The 26,495-nt window shown below is 41.0% G+C and overlaps 1 protein-coding gene across 3 annotated transcripts in view; it reads right to left on the bottom strand.

The window, feature by feature from the left end:
- The window catches only part of PHKB (phosphorylase kinase regulatory subunit beta), a 601,073-nt gene that overhangs the window by 53,055 nt on the left and 521,523 nt on the right, over nt 1-26,495 (bottom strand). For all 3 annotated transcript variants that reach the window (XM_029608470.1, XM_029608471.1, XM_029608473.1), the window contains 3 exons: nt 25,231-25,335; nt 23,083-23,165; nt 22,895-22,985 (listed from right to left, as the gene is read on the bottom strand). In XM_029608470.1, coding sequence (XP_029464330.1) covers nt 22,895-22,985; nt 23,083-23,165; nt 25,231-25,335 — 279 coding nt within the window. The remainder of the gene's footprint in view (nt 1-22,894; nt 22,986-23,082; nt 23,166-25,230; nt 25,336-26,495) is intronic.

The raw sequence follows: 26,495 nt of genomic DNA, 5'->3' as shown, positions 1-26,495 counted from the left end.
TGAAGGATTGGAAGCCAAATGTACAATGATTGCAATGGAGGGTCTGAGAGGAAAAGTCTGCGTTGCATTGGGGAGTGAGAGGGGAGGGGGGAGGGTTAAGATGTGTGAAGGTAGGCATTGAGAAATAGCCAGGTTTTCAATTTCTTTTTGAATGAGTGAATGGAGGGTTCCAGTCTGTGTTGGGAGGGGAGCTTGTTTCAGAGGGTGGGGCCAGCTACAGAGAAGTTGTGTTGTCTGGTGGAAGCGAGATGTGCTTGTTTAGTGTGGGGAATGGTGAGTAGGCCCATGTTTTGAGATCGCAGGTTTTTCTGGCTGTGGTGTGGTTGGGAAGGGTTGTCGGTCCACTTGATTTTTTGGTTGTTGACTGTTTTGTGAAGTATGGTGAGAATTTTGTATTGTGATCTGTGTGATATAGAGAACAAGTGGAGTTCTTTTAGTATGGGGGTGATGTGTGAGGAACAGTTGCTGTTTGTGAGGGATCTGGCTGCTGCGTTTTGAAGCAGCTGGAGGGGTTTTAAGGTGGAGGCAGGTAGGCCAAGGAGGAGGGAGTTACAATAGTCCAACTTGGATAGTATGAGGGATTGTAGCACAGTGCGGTAATCATAGTGGAAAAAAAGTGGTTTGAGCTTTTTGAGGACTTGTAGTTTGTAGAAGCCCTCTTTGATTGTCAGGCTGACATGTTTTTTCATATTGAGATCTGAGTCCAGGGTAATGCCGAGATCTCTGACCTCATTGGTGAGGGAGGTATTAGGTAGGGGAGAGTAGAGGTCTTTGTTGGTTTTGGTGGAGGGTTTGTTTGATATGTGTAGTATTTCAGTTTTTTTGTGGTTGAGGGTGAGGGATATCTGCGAGAGGATATTCTTTATTTGGGTGGCGAGAGTGTCCCAGAGAGCGATGGTGGTGGTTAAACTTTCTTTGATGGAGAGAAGAATCTGGACATCATCTGCGTAGATGTAGAAAACGAGGTTCATGCTGGAGAGGAACTTACAGAGAGGGAGCATGTATATATTGAACAGGGTTGATGAAAGGGATGATCCTTGAGGAACTCCATGGGGGAGTGGGTATTGGTCTGATTCGCAGTTGTTGAGGTGGACTTTGTAGGATCTGTTGGCTAGGTATGATTGAAACCAGTTGAAGGTGTTTTCTCTTAGGCCGATCTCCACCAGTTGGATCATGAGTAAGTCATGGTTTATGGCAGGGGTCGGGAACCCATGGCTCGCGAGCCAGATATGGCTCTTTTGAGGGCTGCATCTGGCTCGCAGACACGTGTCGCCATACTTCGCGGTTCCCCGCTGACCCAGCTGCTCCCCGGTCCTCCGCCGCCCGGGCTTAAAATGCTGTCAGCCCGGGCGGAACGCGGCAGGACAGCTGGAGTCAGCGGCACCGGCGTGCTCTCTTCTCCTCCCCCCCCCCCCCCCGCGGCCCGGAAGAGGAAGTGGAGAGCATCGGGTGCCTGCGCGGGAAGAAGAGACCACACTAGCGTGGTCTCTTCTTCCGCGCAGGCACCCGATGCTCACCACTTCCTCTTCCGGGCCGCGGGGGGGAGGAGAAGAGAGCACGCCGACTGGAGTCATCCGGGTGCCTGCGCGGGAGTCATCGGGTGTCAGCCGGGTGCCAGCGCTGGGAGTCATCGGGTGCCTGCGCGGGTCTTCCCGCGCAGGCACCCGATGCTCTCCACTTCCTCTTCCGGGCCGCGGGAAGAAGAGAGCACGCCGGTGCTCTCTTCTTCCCGCGGCCCGGAAGAGGAAGTGGAGAGCATCGGGTGCCTGCGCGGGAAGAAGACTGCAGCGCGGCTCGGAGGAAAATGAAAATCTTCAACCGCGGGCCGATGGGACTCCGCCTTCGCCTCCGCGAGGGCTGAAAATGAAGGAGGTTAGCGTTGGGAGGTGGCTGCTGCTGCCGCGAGTTCCCGGGGGGGGGGGGGGGAGAGAGAGAGTGAATGAGCGAGCAAGCATGTGTGTTTGAGATCCTGTGTGTGTGAGTGAGAGATTGCATGTATGTGAATGATTGAGAGCCTGTATATGTGAAAGAGAGTATGTCTGTGATTGAGATCCTGCCTGTGAGAGAGAGAGCATGAATGTAAGTTTACCATTGGGAACCTGTATGTGTAAGTTTGTAATTGAAAACCTGTTTGTTTGAAAGAGTATGTGTGTATGATTGAGATCCTTTGTGTGTGAGAGAGATCATGTGTATGTATGATTAAGAGCTTGTGTGTATAAGTAAGAGAGAGATCATGTGTGTCTGTGTCTGATTGACAGCTGGTTTAGGTGATGGAGCATGTGAGTATGTGATTGAGAGCCTGTGTTTAAATGAGAGAGAGAGACCATGTGTGTCTGTGTGATTGAGAGCTGATTTAGGTGAGGGAGCATGTGAGTATGTGATTGAGAGCCTGTGTTTAAATGAGAGAGAGAGACCATGTGTGTCTGTGTGTGATTGAGAGCTGATTTAGGTGAGGGAGCATGTGAGTATGTGATTGAGAGCCTGTGTGTAAATGAGAGAACATGTTTGTAAGCATGTGAATGAGAGTCTGTGTGTGAGAGAAAAAGACAGCATGTATTTATGTGATTGAAAGCCTGTGTGTGTGTAAGCGTGAAAAGATAGACAGCATGTGTGTAAATGTGTAATTAAGAGCCTATATAAGTGAGAGAGAAAAAACATTTGTATATGTGAGTGACTGAGAGCATGTGTGTATAGGTGTGTCATTGAGAGCCAGTGTGAGAGAGAGCGCTGGTATGTGACTGAGAGAGGAGAAAGTTCCAAGCAAACCACCCCACCTCCTGCTAATTCAGAACAATCTCAGGACACCTGGATATCAAACGTTCCCAGGTATGCAGAGCAAAAAAATTTTTGTATCCTTATTATTTTTCATTACTGGATCTTTGTGTCTGCTATTTTGAAATATTTTGTTGGTATCTGGAAATGTTTTATATGAGTTTTTAATTATTGGATATTCCACTCATCAGCTGTTTCGAAATATGTTCTTTTTGTTAGTACAGTTTTACTGCTGATGATTTTATATTTCTTGATTTGTTTTATAAGGATGTGTGATGTTTCTTTTTTCCTTTGTTACACTGCATACAGAGACTCTGGCTTGTTGCAGTTTCCAATTCAGTTTTTGTCTGCATGCTTCTTGTTATGCGTTTTGGTCTCTTTATTCTATGTTAGGTGAGGGACAGCACGTGATTCAGGTGAGGTTTTCTGCTGGCGTGTAGTTTCTGTGTAGGACTCTATAGCAGCCTGACTTGGTCCGTTTTCCTAATAGGAGATGTATTGGTGTCTTAAGGCCTGGTGTAATATTTTCAGAGACTTCTTGTACTTTAAAAGTGTGATCTTACATAAAATGCACACATTTACTTGTATTTAGTTTTAAACATATTGTATGGCTCTCATGGAATTACATTTTAAAATATGTGGCGTTTATGGCTCTCTCAGCCAAAAAGGTTCCTGACCCCTGGTTTATGGTGTCAAAGGCGGCAGAGATGTCCAGGAGGATGAAGAGGTAAGAGTGACTGGCGTCGATGCCTCTCAGTGCTGTGTCTGTGAGAGATAAGAAGAGGGTCTCTGTGCTTAGGGATTTTCTGAAGCCATGCTGGTTGTGGTACAGGATGTTGTGATTTTCTAGATGCTCGGATAGTTGGAGGTTCACATGTTTCTCGATGATCTTGGATATGAAGGAGAGGTTTGAGATTGGTCTGTAGTTAGAGAGGTCGGAGGGGTTGAGATGTGGCTTTTTGAGGATGGGTTTAATTATGGCACATTTCAGTGCTTCCGGGAAGATGCCTTGTTCAAGTGAGGTGTTGATTATGTCTGCGATGGGTTTGGCAATGATGTGGGAGAGACTGGGATTGACTGGGATTGTGTCGATGGGGTGAGAGGCTGGGTTGATTTTCTGGATGAACTTCTTAACTTCGGTTGAAGCGATGGGCTCAAAGTTGGTCCAGGTGGTTGATGTTTCGCTGGATGGGGTTGGTGATTCTTCTTTTGTGTGGAGATTGGGAGATATGAGCTTGGTGATTTTCTCAGAGAAGAAGCGGGCAAGATCATTGCAGGTCTTTGCATTGGTGTCTGAAGATGGGGTGAGGTGGCTGGGTTGCGTCAGTTTGGCGACGAATTCAAATAGTGCTCTGGGGTTGTGTTGGTGCTGGTGAATTTTTCTTCCGTAGAATTCACATTTGGCTTTGTCGGTGTCGGTTCTGTAAATATAGAGGAGTGTTCTGTATTTGTCGAGGTGGGGAGGAGTGAGATTTCTTCTCCAGGTTTTTTCGGCTTGATGGAGTCGTCTTTTGGTTAAAACACAAACACCTTGATTACGCTGGGTAGGAGGAATAGTACACTGCTCCGACCCAACCTGTTTTTAACTTTCATACTTTTGTGGAGTCAAATGCGTCTCCTGCAAAAGAAGTATTTGAGCCTTTCTTCTGTGGGCAAATTGCAAAATTCTTTTTCTTTTAATTGGGGAGGAAATTCCCCTAACATTCAGGGAGACACAAGTAACAGGCTCAGTCATAACTAGGTGCAACAAAAAAATAATATGAGCTGCTAAAGAGAGAAGAAAAATCCCCACAGCAGTACTCCAAAATACTGCACCAATTTCAGAAACCATAACACAAGAGCATGAAAACCTGTACACAAAGAACACCTTCATGCCCAAGCTGTAAATTTGATAATCAAACCAGAGAACAAAGATAAAATAGTCTTAAGAAACCCCACCAGTCCTCCCTAAGTTCCCATGAAAGTCCCAATGAAATCCATCCAACCTAAACAACCCATCCCTGTAGGTGAGTTAACATGAGTCACAACTGAAAAAAAACCCCTTAACAACCCCAACTGACCCATTGCCCCTCGGATGGGAAGTAAATCAGGATCCAAGGGGTGAGTCACACATCCCAGCATAACAATACCCACTATCCCCCCTAACAAAACAAAAAATCCATCTTCCCAGCATCCGGACCTTAACTGCTTGACCGGCTGATCAGCCCACATGGCTGGTAAGGATTTAGATCCTATATCTTTGGACATGATCGAAGTCCCAAAATGCAGCCAATAGACCCAAGGATGTCTAAGGATTATGTTCAGAGGCCTAGGAGCCGGAGCAGGCCATGTCCTCTCACCTAGCTGCTCATCAAGTCAAGTAATTGTATATTTTGTGATAATTTTTGAACAACATTGACACATGCAGCAAACACTTTACTAAGTATTGGTGTTTGTAATTCACCCACCCATCTGTTTATTAACTGAGTACAGTCCTATGTGCCCTCCTCCCTCATTAAAGATTTGTACAAGGATGATATGTGCACCTCCCAGGATTTTTAATATCAAACCATTCTTGTAACAGTATCCAATTATATTTGGTCAATTCAGCCTGATCTAGCGACTTCATATAATGCCAAGCTTGAAGATAAGTACAATAATCTCTTACCAATAAGGGTAAAAGTATCTTGCAATGTACCCCTGGTCATTCAACATCTGGCTGATCATCAGTAAAGCTTGTCTTTTCCACCCGGAAAGGACCCCTGACTGCCTACCTGGTGGAAATTTTTCATTCCCCATCAATGGTAAAAAAAAAAAAAAAAGTGAAGTTTTAAACTGCAATTTAAAATACTGCATAAGCCAAAGCCAAGTTTTTTTGTAAAGAGCTATCAAGCAGTTATGTTTCAAATGATTGGGTAACTTTCCTCTATGAATGTGTAATATGACCAATGATAGAGGGGGGAGACCAACCCTGTTTGAAAATGGAAAGCTGTAAAGTAACTAAAACCTTGAAGCCAGTCTCCCACATGATGAATGTTGGCCACCAGGTTATATAACTTCAAATTTGGGAGGCCTAAACCCACCTTTCCCCAAGGTTTCATTAGCCACTCAACAGAAATCCATGGCTTCTTGCCTTTGCACAGGTAATTCCTCAATTCTTTCACAAGACGTTTAAGAGTGCATCTGCCTAAATAAAGAAGAAGTAAACTAACGACATATAACCACTTAGGCAAAATAACCATTTTAAACAAACATATTCTGCCATTAAAAAGAGATTTAAAAAGGTGACCAGGTTTGTAAAACTGATTTTGTGTTTTCCACTAATCTATATATATTTATATCCTTCAAAATTTCCAAATCCCTTGGTAAAAATATACCCAGAGATGCCTGTCAGCCAATTTTAAAGGGAAAGTTCCCCTCCATCTACCAATTTCCCATTGGAAGTGCCTCAGACTTATCCAAATTCAATTTCAACCACGGTATTTCCCCATCCCCTTGAACCAAATTAATCAATACACTCAAAGATTCCTCTGGGTCCATTACATGAACTAATAACAGTTATTCCTTTTATATTGGGATTTTGGAGTATTTCTTGTATTGGGGGTAGGGGGGGGGAATCTAATGCCAAGATAAATTAAAGCGGAGATAAGGGGTAACTTTGGCAAGTTCCGGTATGTAAAATGAATTTCGGAGATAAGATTCCATTTACCAAATTACTAGTTCTGGGATTGACATATAATATAGTTTAAAATTTCAAAAAAGGTCCTTCAAAACCTGTGTTTTAAAATTCAAATAAAAAAAATCCCAATTTGGTCTATCAAAAGCCTTTTTGGCATCAAAACTCATGAGTAATGAACAAAACCAGTCTTATTACTTGATCCGTCTTCTTCCTTTCTTTGTTTCTGTGGATAACATGGCCGTCATCCAGGTCCCATCATCCCATAATTTTGAGGTCCTCTTCAACTCCTCTCTCCTTCTCTCCACATATCCAAAACACTGCTAAAATGTGCCTCTTTTTCTTTATAATATTGCCAAAATCCATCCTTTCCTTTCTGAACACACCACCAGAACCCTTATCTCCACTCTCTCATCCCCTCTTGCTTAGACTATTGTAACCTGCACCTCTCAGGTCTCCCAGCAAGCCATCTCTCTCTACTGCAATCTGTCCTAAATTCAGCTGCATGACTTAACTTTCGCCAAAATCGCTATACTCACATAACCCCTCTTCTGAAGTCACTGCATTGGCTCCCTATCTGCTCCCACATATGGTTCAAGCTCCTCTTTCTCACCAACAAATACCTTCACTCTGCAGCACCTCATTATTTCTCCTCTCTTATCTCCCTCTACACCCCTCTTCGTGCACTCCGCTCGTCGGATAAGTCATTCCTATCTGTGCCCTTCTCCTCTACTGCCAATTTCAGACTCCGTGCTTTCCACCTGGCTGTGCCACATGCTTGGAATAGTCTTTCTGAACTGATGTATCATGCTCACTTTCTTGCCATGTTTAAATCCTGTTTAAAGAACCATCTTTTTGAAACCGCTTTTAAATCTTATACCTGATTGTCTGCTTTTAGTCTTGTTAATTAACTTTCTTTTTAAACATTGTCTTGCTTTACATCCCAAGTCTCTTGTCCTATATGTTTATCTTATTAGATTGTAAGCTCTATTGAGAAGGGGCTGCCTTTTTGCATTTTTGTAAGTGCTACATATTAAGGGTATGCATACAATTTTTTTTCGTCCTCGGTTCTGGGGATGGCCTTACCGTCCATAGAGGAGGAAAATGGCTTCAAAATGTCCACAGAGACCGGCGTTGGATCACTTCCTTGCCAAGGTGTTTCTCCTCACATCAATCTGCTCCCTCCACCGTGTCCTCTGAGCTTTCCACGCTCAGAGTCACCACTGCAGACTCCGACGGCAAGGTCGAGGAAATCGCTTGTGGAGTCCTTAGAGTAGGAGGGCTCAACGAGAATTCCCCAGACGAGATGGAGGTTCCCTTACCAAACTCTTCAGCGTGGATCAGCCCCTCCTGTTTCAGGTAAACAGGAGCGCATTCGGGGATAGTTCGCTGACCCGTGGGGAGGAAGGGTGCGGAGGGAAAAACCCTCACTTTCCCCTTTCGCTTGGGAGGCATGTTTCAGCAAAGCAGAGAAAAAAAATAGAAACTTTAGCGGGAGCAGCCGAAACGCACTACTTGCAGGCGGCCATGTTGACTCCTCCCCACATCTCTCAAAGTTGTAATACCAACCTTATTTTTTTACTAAATCTGCTGGTTTATTCCCATATAAGAAAGATCTATACTTATAATATAAAAGACATTTCTTAGTTCTCTGGTGAATAAGAATATTCAGTCGTGTTTGTATTGCTATATATTGTGTTTTAGTTTGTTCTGAAGGAGTTCTAAATATGTTAATCTCTTCCTTAATTGGCATTCTAGCATTAAAATTTCTTTAGCTATTAACTGCTTCTTTCAAGCCACATAAGCAATTGTGTCCCCCAATAGTACCACTTTAGCTGCTTCCTAGAACAATAATGGGTTCAAATATTTCTGTATCTTCATTTAAACCTACTGGGAATCACCATGTTTGCAAATGATACAACATCCAAAACCTAAATTCACTCATATCAGAGCATGATCAGAAATCTCCAGTGGCCCAATTCTAGAGCCCGACACTTGTGAAAATTTTGAAAACAGACATCAATATATAATCTAATCGAGATTGAGAATCATGTGCCCTTGATATATCTGTATCATACTTTTCATAGAATGTAGGCTTGCAAATGATTACAAATAAAGGGGAGCCCTTTGTTAATGAAATAGATGCCAAAAGATTTGTGGGGGATTTATCCATTGCCGTGTCATATGTTACATTGAAATCTCCTCCCAATATAATTGGTATCCAAGAATATTATGCAAGGACATTAATCAGATTATTAAAAAAAAACCCAACCCTTGATTATAAGAATTAAGAGCATATACATTTCCTAATACCACCAATTTTCCAATTAGCAGACCAACAATAACAAATCTGCCTTTTGGATCTTTGTTGCATTTGAAAAGGGGTGGAACAACTTAATAGAATGGCCACTCCATGCTTATTTCTGATATTGTTCAAATTGTTTTTACTGTTGCACAACTGCTAAGAAAATGTATACTTTTGTAAACCGTTGTGATGGCTCTACCGAATGACGGTATATAAAACTCAACAAATAAATAAATAAATACCCAACAATCCTACTTTCCCTGCACCAACCCCCTCCCCCAAAGATCTCCCCAACACATACAACTGTGCTCTCCAAAGAGCATGAGGTATATTATAATGTGTGTGGGAGCCCTCCATCCACATTATAATAACTACAAGAAACATTATTTAGCCTCATAACATATCTAGCTTCATAACATATCTATGTGAAATCTAGCTCATAACATATCTATATGAAATCGCATTTGTCGCTGACAATGCCTTGGTATTTGGTCACTGACAGATCTATAATGTACCAAATATCCGTTGACCATTTGATCAAATGGGTCCTTTCTCCTTTCTCTAGGTGGACACCTCTGGTGTGACTACTTGTCAAGAGAACACTGAAAGACTTTCTGCCCATCCCAACTAACCAGGTTAATGTCACAAATCAAGCGACTCTACTAACAGCGAATGTCATTCCATGTCAAGATCATTGCAAAAGGACATTTCCCCTCTCTTTTCTTAACGTGACACCTCTGGTGTGGCCGCCCACCAGTGGGTCTTCTGTAGATTTTTCTGTCCTGGCTGTAATCAAAGCAATCTGCGCCAAAAACCAATTGATACTGCATGGCTGGCGGATGTTACTTTGTGCCGAAATCAACATATAAACCAGCAACGCATCAATTCAACTCACATAACTTGACCATGCCACCATAGTTATAATCCAGAAACCATATCCTTTATTGGCCACTTCCTCGAATTCCAAACTTGAAGGTAACATAAGTTTATTTCACAGCTTTCTAATATAGTGAGACAATCATGATGTTTCTGTGGCAAAATTGTTAAAGCGTCTCCACAAACATTTTGGCTGCTTCCAATTGATCAACACTTATACTTGCCCAGTGTGCCAAATGCAAAATGTTGCCGGGAACTGCAAGGTTAATTATTTGTTTTTGGGTTAAGGTCACACAGAGTGGGCTAAACAATTTACGTCTCATAGAGACTTTGTATGAATAATCTTGAAATAAACGAACTGTGCAATCTTGATAATTGAAATTCTTTTTCTTATGATACATCTGCATAAGTAATTGTTTTTGTGCAAAATTTAAAATTTTTGCTATCATCACTCTTGGCCTACTCTTGCCATCTTTTTTAGGGCCAAGATGATGTGCTTGCTCTATAATTAATTTCCCATGTAGATCAACTATCTGTAAAATCTCTGGTAACCAAGTTTCTAAAAAGGTTGTCAAATTGCACTCCTCAATCAATTCAGGTAAGCCAGTAATGCAAACACTGTCACGACTTGAATGATTTTCTAAATCGTCTATCTTATCCTCTTGTGATGCTGTTTATTTTTTCAGTACAATTATTTGTTATATCATTGCAGCTATGTCATCTTCTACAAGAGTGATTCTCCCCTCTGCCTGATCAAGCTTCAGACTCAATTCAGAGACGTGGCTTTCAGATCTGTTATCTGTTCTGAATTGGAGCTTAATTTTCAATTTAATACCACAACTATAGCTGCTGTTAATGTTGAAATCATGTCTGAATTTAAAGTATGCCCTGAGAGTCTTGTGGTCATGGTGGCCATTTTGTCTTCCATTGTACTCTGGTTTTCTGAATCCTTTTTCCATTTCTAATGGGCATAGATCCAGGAGATTTACTCATGTATCTATCAACGTAGATTGTGCTTACCCCTGTAATTTTAAGTGTGGATGGCCAAGGATGATGCTGATTTAGCTGGTTGTAGGGGGGGATGGCACCTGGAGCCCCAAGATGTATGTCTGTTTGGGATCACTACATCACGTGACCTCCAGTGCTTCCATTTTTACTGGTGTGATCTACAGGCTACTTACTGAAACAGAAGAACTGATCAAAGACATCTAAAAGATGGGAAAGAATGGAGAAGTGTTGCTCACTGGATAGTTTAATTTGCTGGATGTGGATTGGCCTATCCCTTCTGCAGAATCTACAGAAAAGTAGAGAGATAGTGGATGTCCTTCAAGGGGCTCTGCTCAAACAAATGGTAATGGAACCCATGAAGGAGGGTGCGATAATTGACCTAGTACTCACTTATGGGGATAATATTTCTAATTTTCAGGTAGGTGCCCACCTGAGCATCAGTGATCATCAGACAGTATGGTTTGATCGTGAACAGGATACAAAGAAGTCACACGAAAACCCAAAGTTCTGAATTGCACAAATATGGACTTTGTCAAAATGGGTATGTATTTGGAAGAACTGGAAGCCTGGGAGAAAATTGGTGAGCTGGAACAACAGTGGGCCAAATTAAAAGGAGCTATTACAAAGGCAACAAAGCTATATGTTATAAAAGTAAGAGGAAAAAGAAACTGATCTGGTTCACAAAGGAGGTGGCTGACAAAATAAAGGCAAAAAGAAGTGCATTCAATAAATATAAAGGATCCCAAAAAGAGGAACACAGGGAAGAATATCTGATGAAGCTGAGGGAGATGAAGAAAAAAATCAGGAAAGTGAAATATCAAGCAGAAGGATTGCCAAAGAGTTAAAAAGCAAGATGACAAAATATTTTTCAGATATATTAGAGAAAGAAGGAAGGTCCTAAATAGTATAGTGAAACTTAAAGGTGATGAGGAGCAAATTGTGAAGAGAGACTAAGAAATGGCAGAAATATTAAACAAATACTTCAGTTCGGTGTTCAATAAAGAAGACCCTGGAGGAGGACCATTGCTGCATGACAAGATCATAGATGGGAATGGGGTAGATGAAACTCCATTTACAAAAGAGAATGTTTGGGATGGGCTAAGTACTGAAAGTGGTGGTACTGAAAGTGGACAAGGCCATGAAGCTGGATGAGGTACATCCCAGGATACTGAGGGAGCTCAGAGATGTGCCTAGCAGGTCTGCTGAAAGACCTATTCAATAGATCCATGGAAATGGAAATGTTACTGCTAGATTGCAGAAGTGTGGTTGTGGTCCATCTTCAAAAGGGTGGTAGCAAAGAGGAGACTGTAAACTACAGGCCACTTAGTCTCACCTAAGTGATAGGAAAATTAATGGAGACTCTGCTGAAGAAAGGATAGAGAACTATCTACAATCAGGTGGCTCGCTGAATCTGAGGCAGCATGGATTCACCAGGGGAAGGTCCTGTCAGACTAATCTTGTTGATTTTTTTGATTGGTGACTAGATAATTGGATCAAGGATGAGCACTCGATGTGATCTACTAAGATTTCCGCAAAGCTTTTAATACAGTCCAGCATAGGAAGCTTGTAAATAAATGAGAAGCTTGGGAGTGAGCGCCAAGGTGGTGGTGTGGATTACAAACTGGTTGACTAATAGCAGATAGCATGTAATGGTAAATGGAACCTACTCTGAAGAGAGAACCGTGTTAAAGGGAGTGTCACAGGGATCGGTTTTGGTACCGGTTCTGTTCAATATCTTTGAGTGACATTGCAGAAGGGATAGCAGATAAAGTTTGTCTTTTGTGGATGATACTAAGATTTGCAACAGAGTAGACATGCCTGAAGGAGTAGAGAGAATAAAAAGTGATTTCAGAAAGCTTGAAGAGTGGTAGAAGATTTGGCAGCTGGTATTCAATGCTAAGAAGTGCAGAGTCATACATCTGGGATGTGGTAATTCAAAAGAGCTGTATATGATGGGGAGTAAAACATTGATGTGCACAGACCAAGAGAGAGACCTTGATGTAATAGCAATCTGGCAATGTGGTGAAGAAATGTGACAAGCCAGAAGAATACTGGACTGCATAGAGAGAGGAATAACCAGCAGGAAAAAGGAGGTGATAATGCCCTTGTACAGGTCCTTGGTGAGCCCTCACCTCGAGTACTGTGTTCAGTTTTGGAAACCATATCTCAAAAAGGATAAAGACACGATGGAGGAAGCCAGAGAAGTGTGACCAAAATGGTGGGGGATGGTATTGGAAGACATACGAGGAGAGGCTGAAGGATCTAAATATGTATACCCTGTAAGAGAGAAGGGGCAGAGGAGAAATGATACAGACCTTCAGATACCTCAAAGGTTTTAGTGATGCACAAACTTCGAACCTTTTCCATTGGAAAGGAAACAGTAGAACTAGGGGTCAAGAAATGAAACTCCAAGGATGACGACTCAGAACCGTTAGTAAATATTTCTTCATGGAGAGGGTGATAGATGCTTGGAATGCCCTTCCAGACAAGGTAGTGAAGAAGAAAACAGTCAACAAATTCAAAAGAACATGAGATAAACACTGTGGATCCCTAAAGGCTAGAGGACTGAAATGAAGTGATGGTATATGCGGGTAACTTGCATGGAGTGGCAGTTATTACCATTAACAGAAGGCATGGGGATTACTACCCTCAATCAATAGCCTTGAGACTTTTGATGGAACTGCAACATTGCTCCCTGCTTCAACAGTGGGAGGGGGTGGTGGTGGTGGAGGGGAACTGGATACAATCAATCAACATGCACCCTGACTTTTATGGTACCCCATACCATAAAAGTCAGGGTGCATGTTGATTGACATACAGGCACAAGGGAAAAAGCACAGGATGGCTTCTACGTCAAGTCACAAAGCAAAGAATGCCAAGCAACATTGTCTGAATTATCAATAAAGCTCTTCATCCAGTAAAAATATTGCTAGCAGTAATTTATGTGTTTGACATTGCTTGGTTTTGATTCTAAATACTACTATCATTATCATATGACAGGGGTAAATGCATGGAGCGGCAGATACTACCATAAGAACTTAAGAAATAAAATTTAAGACCCACAAGTGGGTGCACATGTGCGCATGTTTGCCGGTGCGTGCACACGGTTTTGATGATTTTATAACAGATGTACATATATGTGTGTGTTATAAAATTGGCTATATGCATGTACATGTGCACATAATTTTATATTGATGCACGCATCTGCGTGCATATGGCAACTCAAGCATGTAAGTGGGGAGAATTTTAGTAGCTATGTGCACTGACGCAATTACCTGTTTCCCCAGTTTGTTTCCAGTTCATCCCAATAAAAGAGAGGATTTCCTAAACCCCCTAGCTAACGTGCTTTCCTTTCACCCTATTAGCCCCAAGCTTTAAAACCCTACTGATTAGTTTTTTTTGTTACATGACTTACACACCGTCCATAGCAGAAGTAAAATTATGTGGTGGGAAACCTGGCGCACACTTGTACAAATTTCATGGTACAGTTCGGGCACGCTCACGTGCTGCCCCTTTTGATGTAAATAATTTTTTTATGCGTGTCCCGGGAATTATGTATGCACCCACACAGATTTTAAAATCAGCGCGGCACGCTCCAGACTAAGTCATGCACAGATCTCCCAGCTTTGCCACGCGTAGGGCTTTAAAACTTTACCAGTAAGACCATAAGATATGCCATACTGGGTCAGATCAGCATCTTGTTTCCAACAGAGGCCAATCCAAGTCACAAGTACCTGGATAGTACCAAAACATTAAAAAGAACCCTAGCTACTAATATTGGTAACAAGCAGTGGTTATTTCTTATTAATACTGTAGCAGTTTATGGACTTCTCCTCCAGGAAGTTAGCCAAATCTTTTTTAAACCCAGCTAAACTAACTCCCTTAACCACATTGCATTGAATTCCAGAGCTTAGATATGCGTTAAGTGAAAAATAATTTTCTCCAATTTGTTTTAAATGTGCTTACTTGCAAACTTCATGGAGTGCCCCCTAGTCTTTCTATTAATTGAAAGAGTAAATAACCGATTCACATTTACTCGTTCAAGTCTTTTCATGATTTTAAAGACCTCTACCATATCCTATCTCAGCCGTCTCTTCTCCAAGCTGAGCAGCCCTAACCTCTTTAGCCTTTCCTCACAGGGGAGCGTTTCCATGCCCTTTATCATTTTGGTCACCCTTCGCTATTCTTTCTCCAGTGCAACTATATCTTTTTTGAGATGCGGCGACCAGAATTGTACACAGTATTCAAGGTGCGGTCTCACAATGGAGTGATACAGAGGCATTATGACATTTTCCGTTTTATTTGCCATTTCCTTCCTAATAATTCCTAACATTCTGCTTGCTTTTTTGACTGCCATAGCACACTGAGCCAACAATTTCAATGTATTATCCACTATGACATCTATATCTTTTTCCTAATATGGAACCTAACATCATGTAACTAAAATATTTTCCCACACAATTTTATATTTATTTGTGTTTATATTTGTAATCTCCCTGATATGTACGCTGATGGGGCTTGAAGTTTTGTTTGTTGATATATAAGGGATACCTCTGTGGTTCATCCAAAGAGTGTTTATGACACTTGCTGGGCAGACTGGATGGGCCATCTGGTCCTTTTCTGCAGTCATTACTATGTTATTATACAACTGCACTTTACCCATGTAAATGGGCTTTTGAAAATTGCTACAATATATACCATTGAATTGTCCATAGAATATTCATGCGTTAGTGGCCTTTTTGTATGTAAATTGCTAAGATATGTTACATTTACACGTGTAACTCCTTTCAAAATTACTTCCAAAGTGCACAAGTTCCAAACTCAACCAGACCCCAGCCCTTGGAACACCTTGTCTCGTGTGCATAAAAGTAGGCATGTATGGGTAAGTTTCAAAAGTATTTACATGCGTAATACTCTGTTTTACATGTGTAAATGGGCTTTTTGAAAATTACCCTGGGTGTTCTACATGTAAAAATACATACTGATTATTGCAGCACGATTTGCGTAGATTTACCTACAAAATTAATCCAGGTGCTGCAATTTATTCAGAATGCTGCAGCTCATCTTTTGTTAGGCTTGACGAAATATGAGCATATTAGCCCAGGATTGCAGACTTTACATGGGTTGCCAGTAAGGTACAGGGCAAAAGTTTGCTTATTGGTTACAATATTTAAACTATTGCCTTGAATTGTTTAAAAAAAAAAAAATCAAAACTTAAATGGTATAAATCCAGCACATGCCCTTCATTCCACAAATATGTATTTATTGCAAGTATCCTTGAAAAGAGATTATAAACCTCAAAAAATTCAGGAAAAAGCTTTTTTATATGTGGCTCCAATATGTTGGGATGCTTTATCATTGAATTTGAGAAAAGGGACAGATATAAACGATTTCCGGAAAAGTGTAAAGGGCATTGTTTTTCCAAGAGGCATTTGGGTAAAAAAAAAAGTTCTGCAGATCTTTTATATATTGTTTTGTATATGTGATATTAGTTTTATGTTTATTTGTTTATTATGTATGTTTTTATGTACACCACACTGAACACTAAATAGTATGGAAGTTTTAATAAATCAAAATAAACACATGCAAAAGTTATTCTGTTCGTGCAGAAATCTATTTTGAAAATTGGGGCTGAAGTCTGCAAGTGCTTTGTATATGTGGACTTGAGCACTACATAGGCTGTTACAAAATTATCCTCAAAGTGTGCATGCATGTAATTTTGTGTGCAGTTTTCTAAAGGGTTATTTCTGCCATTAAAGCACCACTTTACCTGCAGAGGTCCCTTTGAAAATAACCATCGAAATGGCCTTAACTAAAGCTATTCTGGATTATAGAATTTATTAGATATTGGGCATTATCATCATATGCTAAATAACGAAAGAGAAAAACAACAGCTGTTTACAGAAATACAGGTTACTGAGCACTGAAAGATCAACCAGGGGTAACCAGAACATATCAGCAACAATGGTAATAGTGTCCATCTGTTTTAGGCATCATCTGGGATGGGAAAAAACCACTGCACCAGGCATGTGTCAAATAGATCTTCCAAGCTGGTACACAGATTGGTCACTGATGTTACATGTCAGAGGTACACAAACACTAGATACCTTCCTGAGCAGAGTGATTAATGCAGTTTGCTTCAAAAGTATGGGTTATATGCTGTAGTGAAACTGATAGAACAGATTAATTGTATGCTGATTTATTTTATAGATTTGATTGTTGTATACTATGCATAATTTTAACCTGATTATATTGTAACCTACTCTACGGTCAAGGGAAAAAGCATGTTATAAAAAAAATAAACACAATTAGCCTTCTCTTTTGTAATCTGCACATCTGCATGATTTTCTGCTGGACAATTTAAGACTTCTGCTCCTGGAAGTTGGCTCATAATGGATATGATCTCATCCTTTGTCATCTTATGCAGCAGATCTGGTTTCTTTTCTCATCCTCACTGTTGTAACTGTCTGCTTTCTTGGGTTCAAAATAAATAATTTCAGAGTCTCAGACTTTGAGCGACTGGAACATTATTGTTGCATTCAATTTAATTCTCAATTTCATCATTATTGAGTACTGGAATTATATTACGTTTCCCTTGGGCATACTGCATTAGTTCACAGATGTAAGCTCTTCCCTTTGTCAACTTGATCCCTTCAAAATAGGCATCTTCTTCTTCCACCAAGATGGTAAATGGCCACAGATGGTGCTATGATTCTTCAGAGTCTGAGTTGTGACAGCATCCCAGGAATTATCAATGTAACAAATGCTATCCTTGATGTTGAAGTATTTTCTGAATATTTTATAGGCATCAGGTCCTTCAAAACTCATATGCTTTCTCATCAATTGTCTGTGGTATTGGCAGTTCATGTTCCAGGTGATTCCTTGATCTGAATAACTGGGTGGCAATTGGCAAACAGACAGCAAACACACTGTCAATGTTTTGAGGGGGATAGTACAAAAAATATCTCTGTTTTGGCAGCTGAATGAGCAGCGGCAACACTATCTTGCAATTTTCAGGATGCCTGACTTCCTTAGAATGCTCCCTTATCCTCGGGTGCAAAACAAAAGGTAATCAAACTAGTAAATGGTGATTTCTTGTGTGATTCATGTTGGAATGGTGGACAATAGGGAAAAATGTCCCATTCCTGAAAGCTCTTGGATGGGCACTTTTATCAATGAGCGGTTTGCACTTGTGTGCGCCAGCTGCATTGCAACACATCACGACAATCAGCTGCTCCTAGCTTTTCTTCACCCTGCATGCAGATCTCTTACTGCTGCAGACAAGGGTAGCATGAGGCAAGCATCTGCAGAACAATCCTGTTTTATCAGCACTGTAGACTTGTCCTGCACAGTGGTCATTCTCATAAACTAGCCAAGCAAAAATCTTCTACATACTTCTCGATAGATTCTTGATCGGCAGACAGCTTTTCCCTAGCAGTTCTGAGGTGACAAATACCATGCAACTCGAACTTATGAAGCTAACCAGTGGTACACCACCAGTATTAGAAGCTAACCAGTGGTACACCACCAGTATTAGATGGTGGTGCAACTTTTGTGGAAATTCCTCCTAAAATAGGACAGCAAATTATCGGAAAAAAAAACCCAACAAAGTAATTCCAACTGGGTAAAGATATTGACTATTGTGAAATTGATCTGATCTCCTTCAGTCAAATTAACACACTATAAAATCTAGAAGGAGTGTATCATTGGAAGCCTGATCAATGAATCAACATTTATTGACTTTTCAGCCCTTAACAGAATGCTTGAAAAGTAATTTTTCATAGTAGATCAGATCTCTACACTGTGGGTTTTTAAATATTATCTGCGAAACAATGCGACAAGGCGATAGCAAAAGCCAGAAGAATGCTGGGCTGCATAGAGAGAGGAATATCAAGTAAGAAAAGGGAAGTGATTATCCCCTTGTACAGGTCCTTGGTGAGGCCTCACCTGGAGTACCGTGTTCAGTTCTGGAGACCGTATCTACAAAGAGACAGAGACAAGATTGAAGTGGTACAGAGAAGGGCGACCAGAAAGGTGGAGGGTCTTCATCGGATGTCATACGAGGAGAGATTGAAGAATCTAAATATGTACACCCTGGAGGAAAGGAGGAGCAGGGGTGATATGATTCAGACTTTCAGATACTTGAAAAACTTTAACGATCCAAAGACAACGACAAACCTTTGCCGTCAGAAAATAATCAGCAGAACCAGATGTCACGAGCTGAGGCTCCAAGGAGGAAGACTAAGAACCAATGTCAGGAAGTATTTCTTCACGGAGAGAGTGGTGGATGCCTGGAATGCCCTTCCGGAGGAAGTGGTGAAGTCCAAAACTGTGAAGCACTTCAAAGGGGCGTGGGATAAACACTGTGGATCCATCAGGTCTAGAGGACGCGTATAAAGAGCAGGCAGCAAAACACTGCATGGAGAGGCAGTAGCCACAGAGGCATTCACGGAGCGGGATGCCAGTGGCCAGTGATTGGTGTTCCACCTTCACGGAGCGGAAGGATGGAGGGCTGCCATCTCCCAATTAAAAAAAGAAAAAAAACAAAACAGGGATGGGTTCATGGGCTATAGGTATTACCAATTATTAGGCTTATTCAATTACCAATTATTAGGTTTTTCAATATTTGATAGTTAATGTGACTTTCAAGGCATACTTCACTTTCAATGCATAGCTTCCTGCTTCAACGGCAGGGGAGAAGAAAAACGAATACTTCACGCATATCTCTGCTTCAGTGGCAGAGAGCTATGCTGCCGCTTACCCAACTAATCAAACTTAACATTTCACTTGGAAGCACCTCCATCACTGCTCTCTACATTAATAGTGGGAGTGAAAGGGAAATAGAACCTAAGGTTAATAAGAGCCAAGAGAAACAGATAAGTATGAGAAAAAAGAAGTGTGAAGCTTGCTGGGCAGACTGGATGGACCGAATGGTCTTCTTCTGCCGTCATTTCTATGTTTCTATGTTACAGTCACATGCACTTTCAATCTCGATTTCTGTTTGAAAAATACTTGGCCATCTTCAGACATGAAAACACCTTTACTGAGACACTGGCAGAACCGCACATACCGCATTTTGCCCAAATCCAAAATCCGAGCTCCTAGTAATGTTCGGAGTTTAGTCATTTCCATTATAGAATCAATTTCAGAATAAAATGTCAGATTTTTGTCTTTCTGTGCTCTTAAATCATAGATTGCCATTTGCACAATACTATATTCTTGCTGAAATTTAGCTACGCTTGCCCTGTGATCTATTTTTTTTAAGCAACTCCACTTTCTGTTGAATGGATAGCATATACGTCTTCCTTTTCACTCCTGCACTATTCTCTAAAGAAATCAACTTTTTTTTTTTTTTTTTTTTTTTAATAGCAAATTCACTCCTGGACTTGATTTTCTAAACATGATACTTGAGGGTCTTTTGCTCCTTTTTCCGCTGGGTTCACCACTGCCACAAACGCTGGGAACAGGAGAAGAGCGACGCTGCTGATCCCCATCATGGCTACGTTTGCACACAGATGACTTGCAGGAAATTCAATTCTTTTTTTTTTTTGCCTCTCTTTCTGCTGGGCTTACGACTGCGACAAATACTGGGTACAGCAGAGGATTAATGCTGCTGAGCTTCAGTGGCTGCATCAGCTGCACATGCTTCAAAATGAAGCGGGGGCGCTAGCTTGCGACGACGGCACAATGCACACATTTTAGATAATAGATTTTCCAGATAATGGATCAGGACCCTGTGACAGCAGGTTTCCCCCCCCCCCCACCCCCACATAAAGGAGTTTCTGGATAATGGATGTTTGGATAAAAGGTGCTCTGCTGTATTGAGTGTTGACAACACAAAACACTAATGCAGCTCAAAAATAATTTAATGGGTCAGTGTCGCAATAGCTCTGCTAAGATCAAAGGAAGTCATAGTTATTCTGCGATGGCGGCACTTCGTGGCTGGATTTGGGGGCCCCATGATTGCAGGGCTCCAGAAGAAACCCTTGAGGAGCGTGGCCCTCAGTTGAGGACTGTTTGTTGCAATAACTGGACTAGGATGGGAACGGATTTAAAAGTGGGGGGGGGGGGGGGGAAATTCCAGGGTTGTTCTGAATGAAGATTCCCAGTGTCGGATCCCAGCCCTACATTCAAATTATCTGGAAACTCGAGAGAGCAGGAAGAAAATGCCAGGTCAAAATAAAAGAATATATTATAAGATTTGCATTGCAATTTTCCTTAGCAAGAAAAAGCATCATCTAAAACCACTGAGAGTTGCATGCATAAGAACACTATAGTAAGCATGCTTGAATGCATTGACTTAATAACGTTTCTGATTTAAAAGGCTGGCAGCATGTTTACTGCAGAACCCAACCTGCTTCCCCCACAAATTTTAAATATAAATATGGCTTTCAGCACAACACACAATTATGCAGCAAATTGTATTTATTCTATAATGTTGGTTTTCAGAGAACAATTCAAGCCATAAAGTCCATTAACTGCTATTAATCAAGCTGATTTAGGGAATAGCCACTGCTATTACTAGCAATGGTAACATGGAATAGACTTAGTGTTTGGGTACTTGCCAGGGTCTTATGGCCTGGATTGGCCACTGTTGGAAACAGTATGCTTGATGGACCCTTGGTCTGACCCAGTATGGCAACTTCTTATGTTCTTATGAGGGTGAAAAAAAACTTCAAAAGCCTTTTATATAAAGAAAATGCTTTAAAGAGTAGGAAGGAACACCCCCCCCCATTTACGTTGTACTCGCAAGCTCATTTTCAAAGGAAAATTTAAAATGCAGCCAGCGCATGCAATGCGGGTAACAAAAGTACCTGTGTATTTCGCATCTGCCTGGGAGCTGGCGTAAGGTAAATGCTAGACAGTACATAGACAGATTACAAAATCTCCTGTCCCTGTCTCCTTTGTTTATGCAGGTAAAATCATGTGCAGTGTGAAACATTTACCCACATAAAACCTTTCGATTATTCGCTTCCAAAATGCACAATGGGGGTGGACTAGAAACTGTGATCTCCAGGTTTAACACCTGAATGTTCTAACCATTGTGAAGTCCTGACAGAAATCTGTCCACAGTATTAAATTAATATCCACTAGCTTGAAATGTGCTCAAGCCAGAAAGCGGAGGACTGTCCAAATGTACAGGGGTTAAGCATGAACACACACATTAAAGGGGCAATTTTTAAACCCACAGGCCCTCAAGCTAATTTTTAAAGGGAAAATTCCCATACCTGCATCTACTTAGAAACAGGGGCACAGTATCTGCGATTAAAAAATGAAATCTCCGCCCATATGTTCTCCTCTCCCCAGCTAACTCTGCCTGTATTTTTCCCCGTGGGCAATTTTACCTGCAGTAACAAGAAACAATTTTCAGTGGCTCTTTTTCTGTGGGTAAACGCTAGTTTCCCTGTGAAAGAAGATTTGAAAATTGTCCAATCAACATCTAAATGTTGGCTAGGACCCTGAACCTGCTCAATATACCAGTCGGTTAACTTTCAAACCACCATTAGGAAGTCAGATTCTTTCAGGCAATATATAAAAATTGCTTGGTTGTCCTAAAGGTGAATTTGTATATTAAATCTCATGATGGATGACCAAGAGGCATGCAGCGTTTTAATAAATTTAACCTGTATTGGAAAAGAAATGCTCAAAGCTCAAATTCTAAATCTTAATAATCATTCAAAAAAGTACTTGAAAAGTTCAGAATTCTGTGCCCAGTATCTCATGGTAAACCTGTATCAACTGTCCAAATTTTATAATTTAGAGGCGAATTACTATAAACAGAAACTTTATCCTTTTTTCTTTTGTGTGTATACTCTGTTCAGAAGCAGGTCACCGTCAACGTGCGTAATTGAAGCTTTCACTGAAAAATACAATTGTTAAGACTTAAGAAACCTGTACAAACAGCGTTTTGGTAAGTGGCGGTAAGGGAGACATGACCCACATCTAATAAGAGGTCACATGTTTTTTTTTTCATTTATTTATTTTTAAGGATTAGGCTCTGTTCATCTAATTTGCATGTCTTTTTCCTTTTTTCCACAAAACCAGGTTATTCATTTATTTATTTAAAGCATTTATATTCTGCTTATGACAAGCCAGCAGTGCTAAGTGGATTAGAATAGGTAAATAAAATTACAGTACACAATACAGAGACTTGTATGTAACACTACAGAATTTCAACCCACTGCTTAAAAAACCAGAGATAAGGAAATCTCATGTACACTAATATCAAAACATGATGGCCACCGAACACAGAATCCAACACTGCATTAGTAACATACCTGTAATCTGTCAACGTGAACCTTCACATCACCGACACTTCCTTTTTTAAAAGATGCCAGCATGTCCAATATAGGATTGAATCTGCTTCCCCTGTAAACAGAAATAAAATTGATACAAGGACTTGGGCTTCAAAATTGTATTTTTTTTAATGGCAAACTGGGCTGATCTCTCTGCACCTTTTTCATACCTGATGTTATCTTCCCGAATAAGTACGAGGAACAAAGGACGGCCACGCATTTTCCAGTACTGCTTAATGAACTGCAGCGCGTTCTGCGTGAACATATAAAGTGTGCCATTTAATATTGAGAAAGAGAATAAGCTGGACAGAGAATTACCCTGAAGACAGTTATGATGCTAAGCATCACTGAGAAAGAAGTGAAAAATACCAGGTAGTGCTTTCAGGTGTCTACCATTTCTCCGTTTAGCCCATATGGCAACAAAAGGTGACCTTCAGGTGAAGTCATGCAATAATAAGAATAATGTCTTTCTCCATGAGTGACAGCTCCTGAAGGCCAGAAATGTCTGCTTTTGTCAAACTGAGCATTCTTAAAAGATGAATAATTGCATAAAATGACACCATGCTGAAAACAAAAGTACATCATGCAACACTGCTGTATAAACAGCAAAATATCTAAGACTGCCATAGCATATTCCATAAAGGAGAATGATGGATCGGCTGCCGTTACAGTTAAAAAATGTTCATGATTTCATTCACAATCAGCACAGTGCCCTTGATGATATCTTCTTCTCTTCTCTCTAGGGGACTGACATGTTTCATGGTTCAGAGCCATCTCATCAGCCACTCTGTGTGACCCCCCCCTGATAAGACAACCTGATAGAGACACGTTGAGCATTATAAAATGGAGATGCTAAATGCAGAAAACAAAACGAAAGCACTACACTGTAGAGATAAAACTGCAGAGTAAAACACTGGAAGATTTAGATTTTTAATTTCATGGCACATGCAAGTCTGGAAGCTCTAAAAACTGTGCCGTCTTTAGCAGGTTTTATGCTTTTTAGTGAACATAAGAAAAGGTCAGGATTAAGGTGATGTGCCCACAGGCAGAGGGGGAGGGGGTGGGGGCGTTATCATCCCACTCTGATCTGCGAGGGTAGGGTAAGGACACAATCCCTGCTACCCAAATTGCCTTCCCCACCTCCCTCCTCGCCTCCAAGTCGCAGCACCTGAAGATGAAGAAAAGTCAGGGCGGGGTGTTTAGCAGCCCTCGCACACTGATGGGCCTGCGGGGTTTCCATGGTAACGGGAAGTCAGCGCAGGAGAAGGGGCAGTGCGCGCCTCATGATTCACCAGCGCGCAAGGGCTACTGGCGGTGCCGCACTGATTTCTCATCTTTGGTCACTGCTAGCGGAGAGAAGTGGCCTCATGGATGCAGGCAACGATTTGGGGATGGCAGCAGCGGCAACGTTCCAGTGTCTATAAGAATTTGGCACCAGAAGCAGTTGCCTACATCGCCTATACCTAAATCCAGGCCTGCATAAAAACATAATTCTGTACAAGAGGTTTTCAGACTATTATAGGTCTGTCCACTCTTCACCTGGTGACATAGTAGATGGCAGATAAAGGTAAAATTGACACGTGTAGTCTGACCAGTTATGATTCTTCCGCTTTGGGTGGATGAGCTTATAACTACCATATATAACCCAATACTGACTCCATCCCTTCCACCCCATATACATTACATCCCCATCTAGAGAACGTACTTGTGCAGTCCCAAAATCTCCTATGCAATATCTCTGGAAACTTATGTTGGCCCACAAAAAAATATTCCAGCTTATAGAACATCCAGTTGCCTTTAGGAGCAGTATAGCCACTACCACTCTGTAACACTGTGCTCAACAGTGACTGCCAAACACTTCTGTTTTCCCATGAATCCAATGTACTAAATGTGTAATTCACATGTCATGGTGCTTTGTTTATAGGATAGGAGTTTTGGACCCCTTCTATCTCCCTGGGCCTGCAGTTTAGCTGCTGTGGGTTCAACAATTTGGAATGTGTTTTCCAAAGACTTCCAAGAAGCAATATAAAACAACTGAACAATATGATAAAGGGAAATATATATTATTTGAAAGAGCTAAACTTGCAAATGTTGATGAAGAGTCTTAGCAGCTTCCCTTACTGAGTGCCCTGGATATCATCCATACTAAATAAGTGCTCTTCCCTCCAGCTAGCCCCAGGCCTGGAAGAAAATATAGCTTTCTCAGCTTCAGTTTAATTGATTTTGTAAAGTTTTATACAGGCCTTTTGACAGGAAATTGTTTATAGAGACCACTGTTCTTTCAAATACACTGTGGCTACACAATTAAAAAAATATACCTTTATGTCATCAATCAGCAGCAATACATCCTGAGACATGTAGAAGTCACTTAAATCAAAAACAATAGGGTAGCATACTACAGTCTTCCCCAGAATTCGGTAAATCTGAGGAAAGAAAAATCAATGTCATTTAGTTAAAACATGAAAATCTGCAGAACTACAAAAATCAGAGGAAATATGAGTAACAGCTCTAAAAGTAAACTTATCTAGAGCCCCATTTTCACTTGCCAGTCGGCTAGCAACGTTAGCTTTTAAACTTATTTGAGCAAGTTTGCCAGGATAGCCAGTGGTGCTGCTATATACACCCAGCTGTCAAATTTAACCAGATAAGTTTATCTGGCAAACTTTAGTGCTGTTCTCTGGTGGTTCTAAAGTTATTTGGTTATATTAGCCAGACACTGAAAATCAGTATTTACCTGGCTAACCGACACTGCCCCAGATTTACCCAGTTAATTATTATTATTTTTTAAAATGTAATCTTTATTTAAATTCTTGTATTGATTTAGAGAAAGTTATGAAAAATATGACTATGAATATCAAAACACAAAGAAAATCACATAACTTCCATCACAATACTAAAATACCCCTAAATAAATCCACATTTCGGGGTGGGGGTGGGTAGTGGGGAGGAGGTATAAAAAGAAGAAAATTAAACATTCAAGTAAAGAAAGACATAGGAGAGCTATGGGTGCATTAATATAACATCCACTACTCCAACATTAGTAGATATACCTGTCCCTATTCTTTTTATTTTAATTGAAACTTTTATTGAAATTTTTTTTAAAAAGAGCATACATCAGGCGACATCTCTAAAGTGTGCATACTGCAGAATAAGAATAACTATCCCAAAAAAATCTAATCGCGCTGTAATCTGTGAGGCTGCGTAATACCAAGACAAATTAGGGACCCCAAGACCCCATTCTCACTTTGGGCTGGAAAAGGACTAGATAGGAAATCCTCGGGGGGGGGGGGGGGGGGGGGGATGATGCCTCCATATAAAATCAAAGATTTTCTTCTGCCAAGAGCAGTGGGGAGAAAAATGGGGAGAGCAAAGAACAAGTATAATAATCATGGTAAGAGATTCATTTTAACTATGGCAATTTGACCATGCCAGGAGAAACTGCCCTTCCTCCAAATTTTTATCTATGGCTTTTAGAAGTGGAACATAATTAAGACTGAAGAGCTCTGAGGTCCGAGCACCAATATGTACTCCCAAATACTTAAATGACATTTTGGCCCATCTGAATGGGAATTGCTGCTTTACA

Source organism: Rhinatrema bivittatum, chromosome 7 (assembly GCF_901001135.1).
Source record: "Rhinatrema bivittatum chromosome 7, aRhiBiv1.1, whole genome shotgun sequence".
NCBI lineage: Eukaryota > Metazoa > Chordata > Amphibia > Gymnophiona > Rhinatrematidae > Rhinatrema > Rhinatrema bivittatum.
Note: the sequence above shows the minus strand (reverse complement) of the source record. Positions and strands in the feature narration are given on the sequence as shown.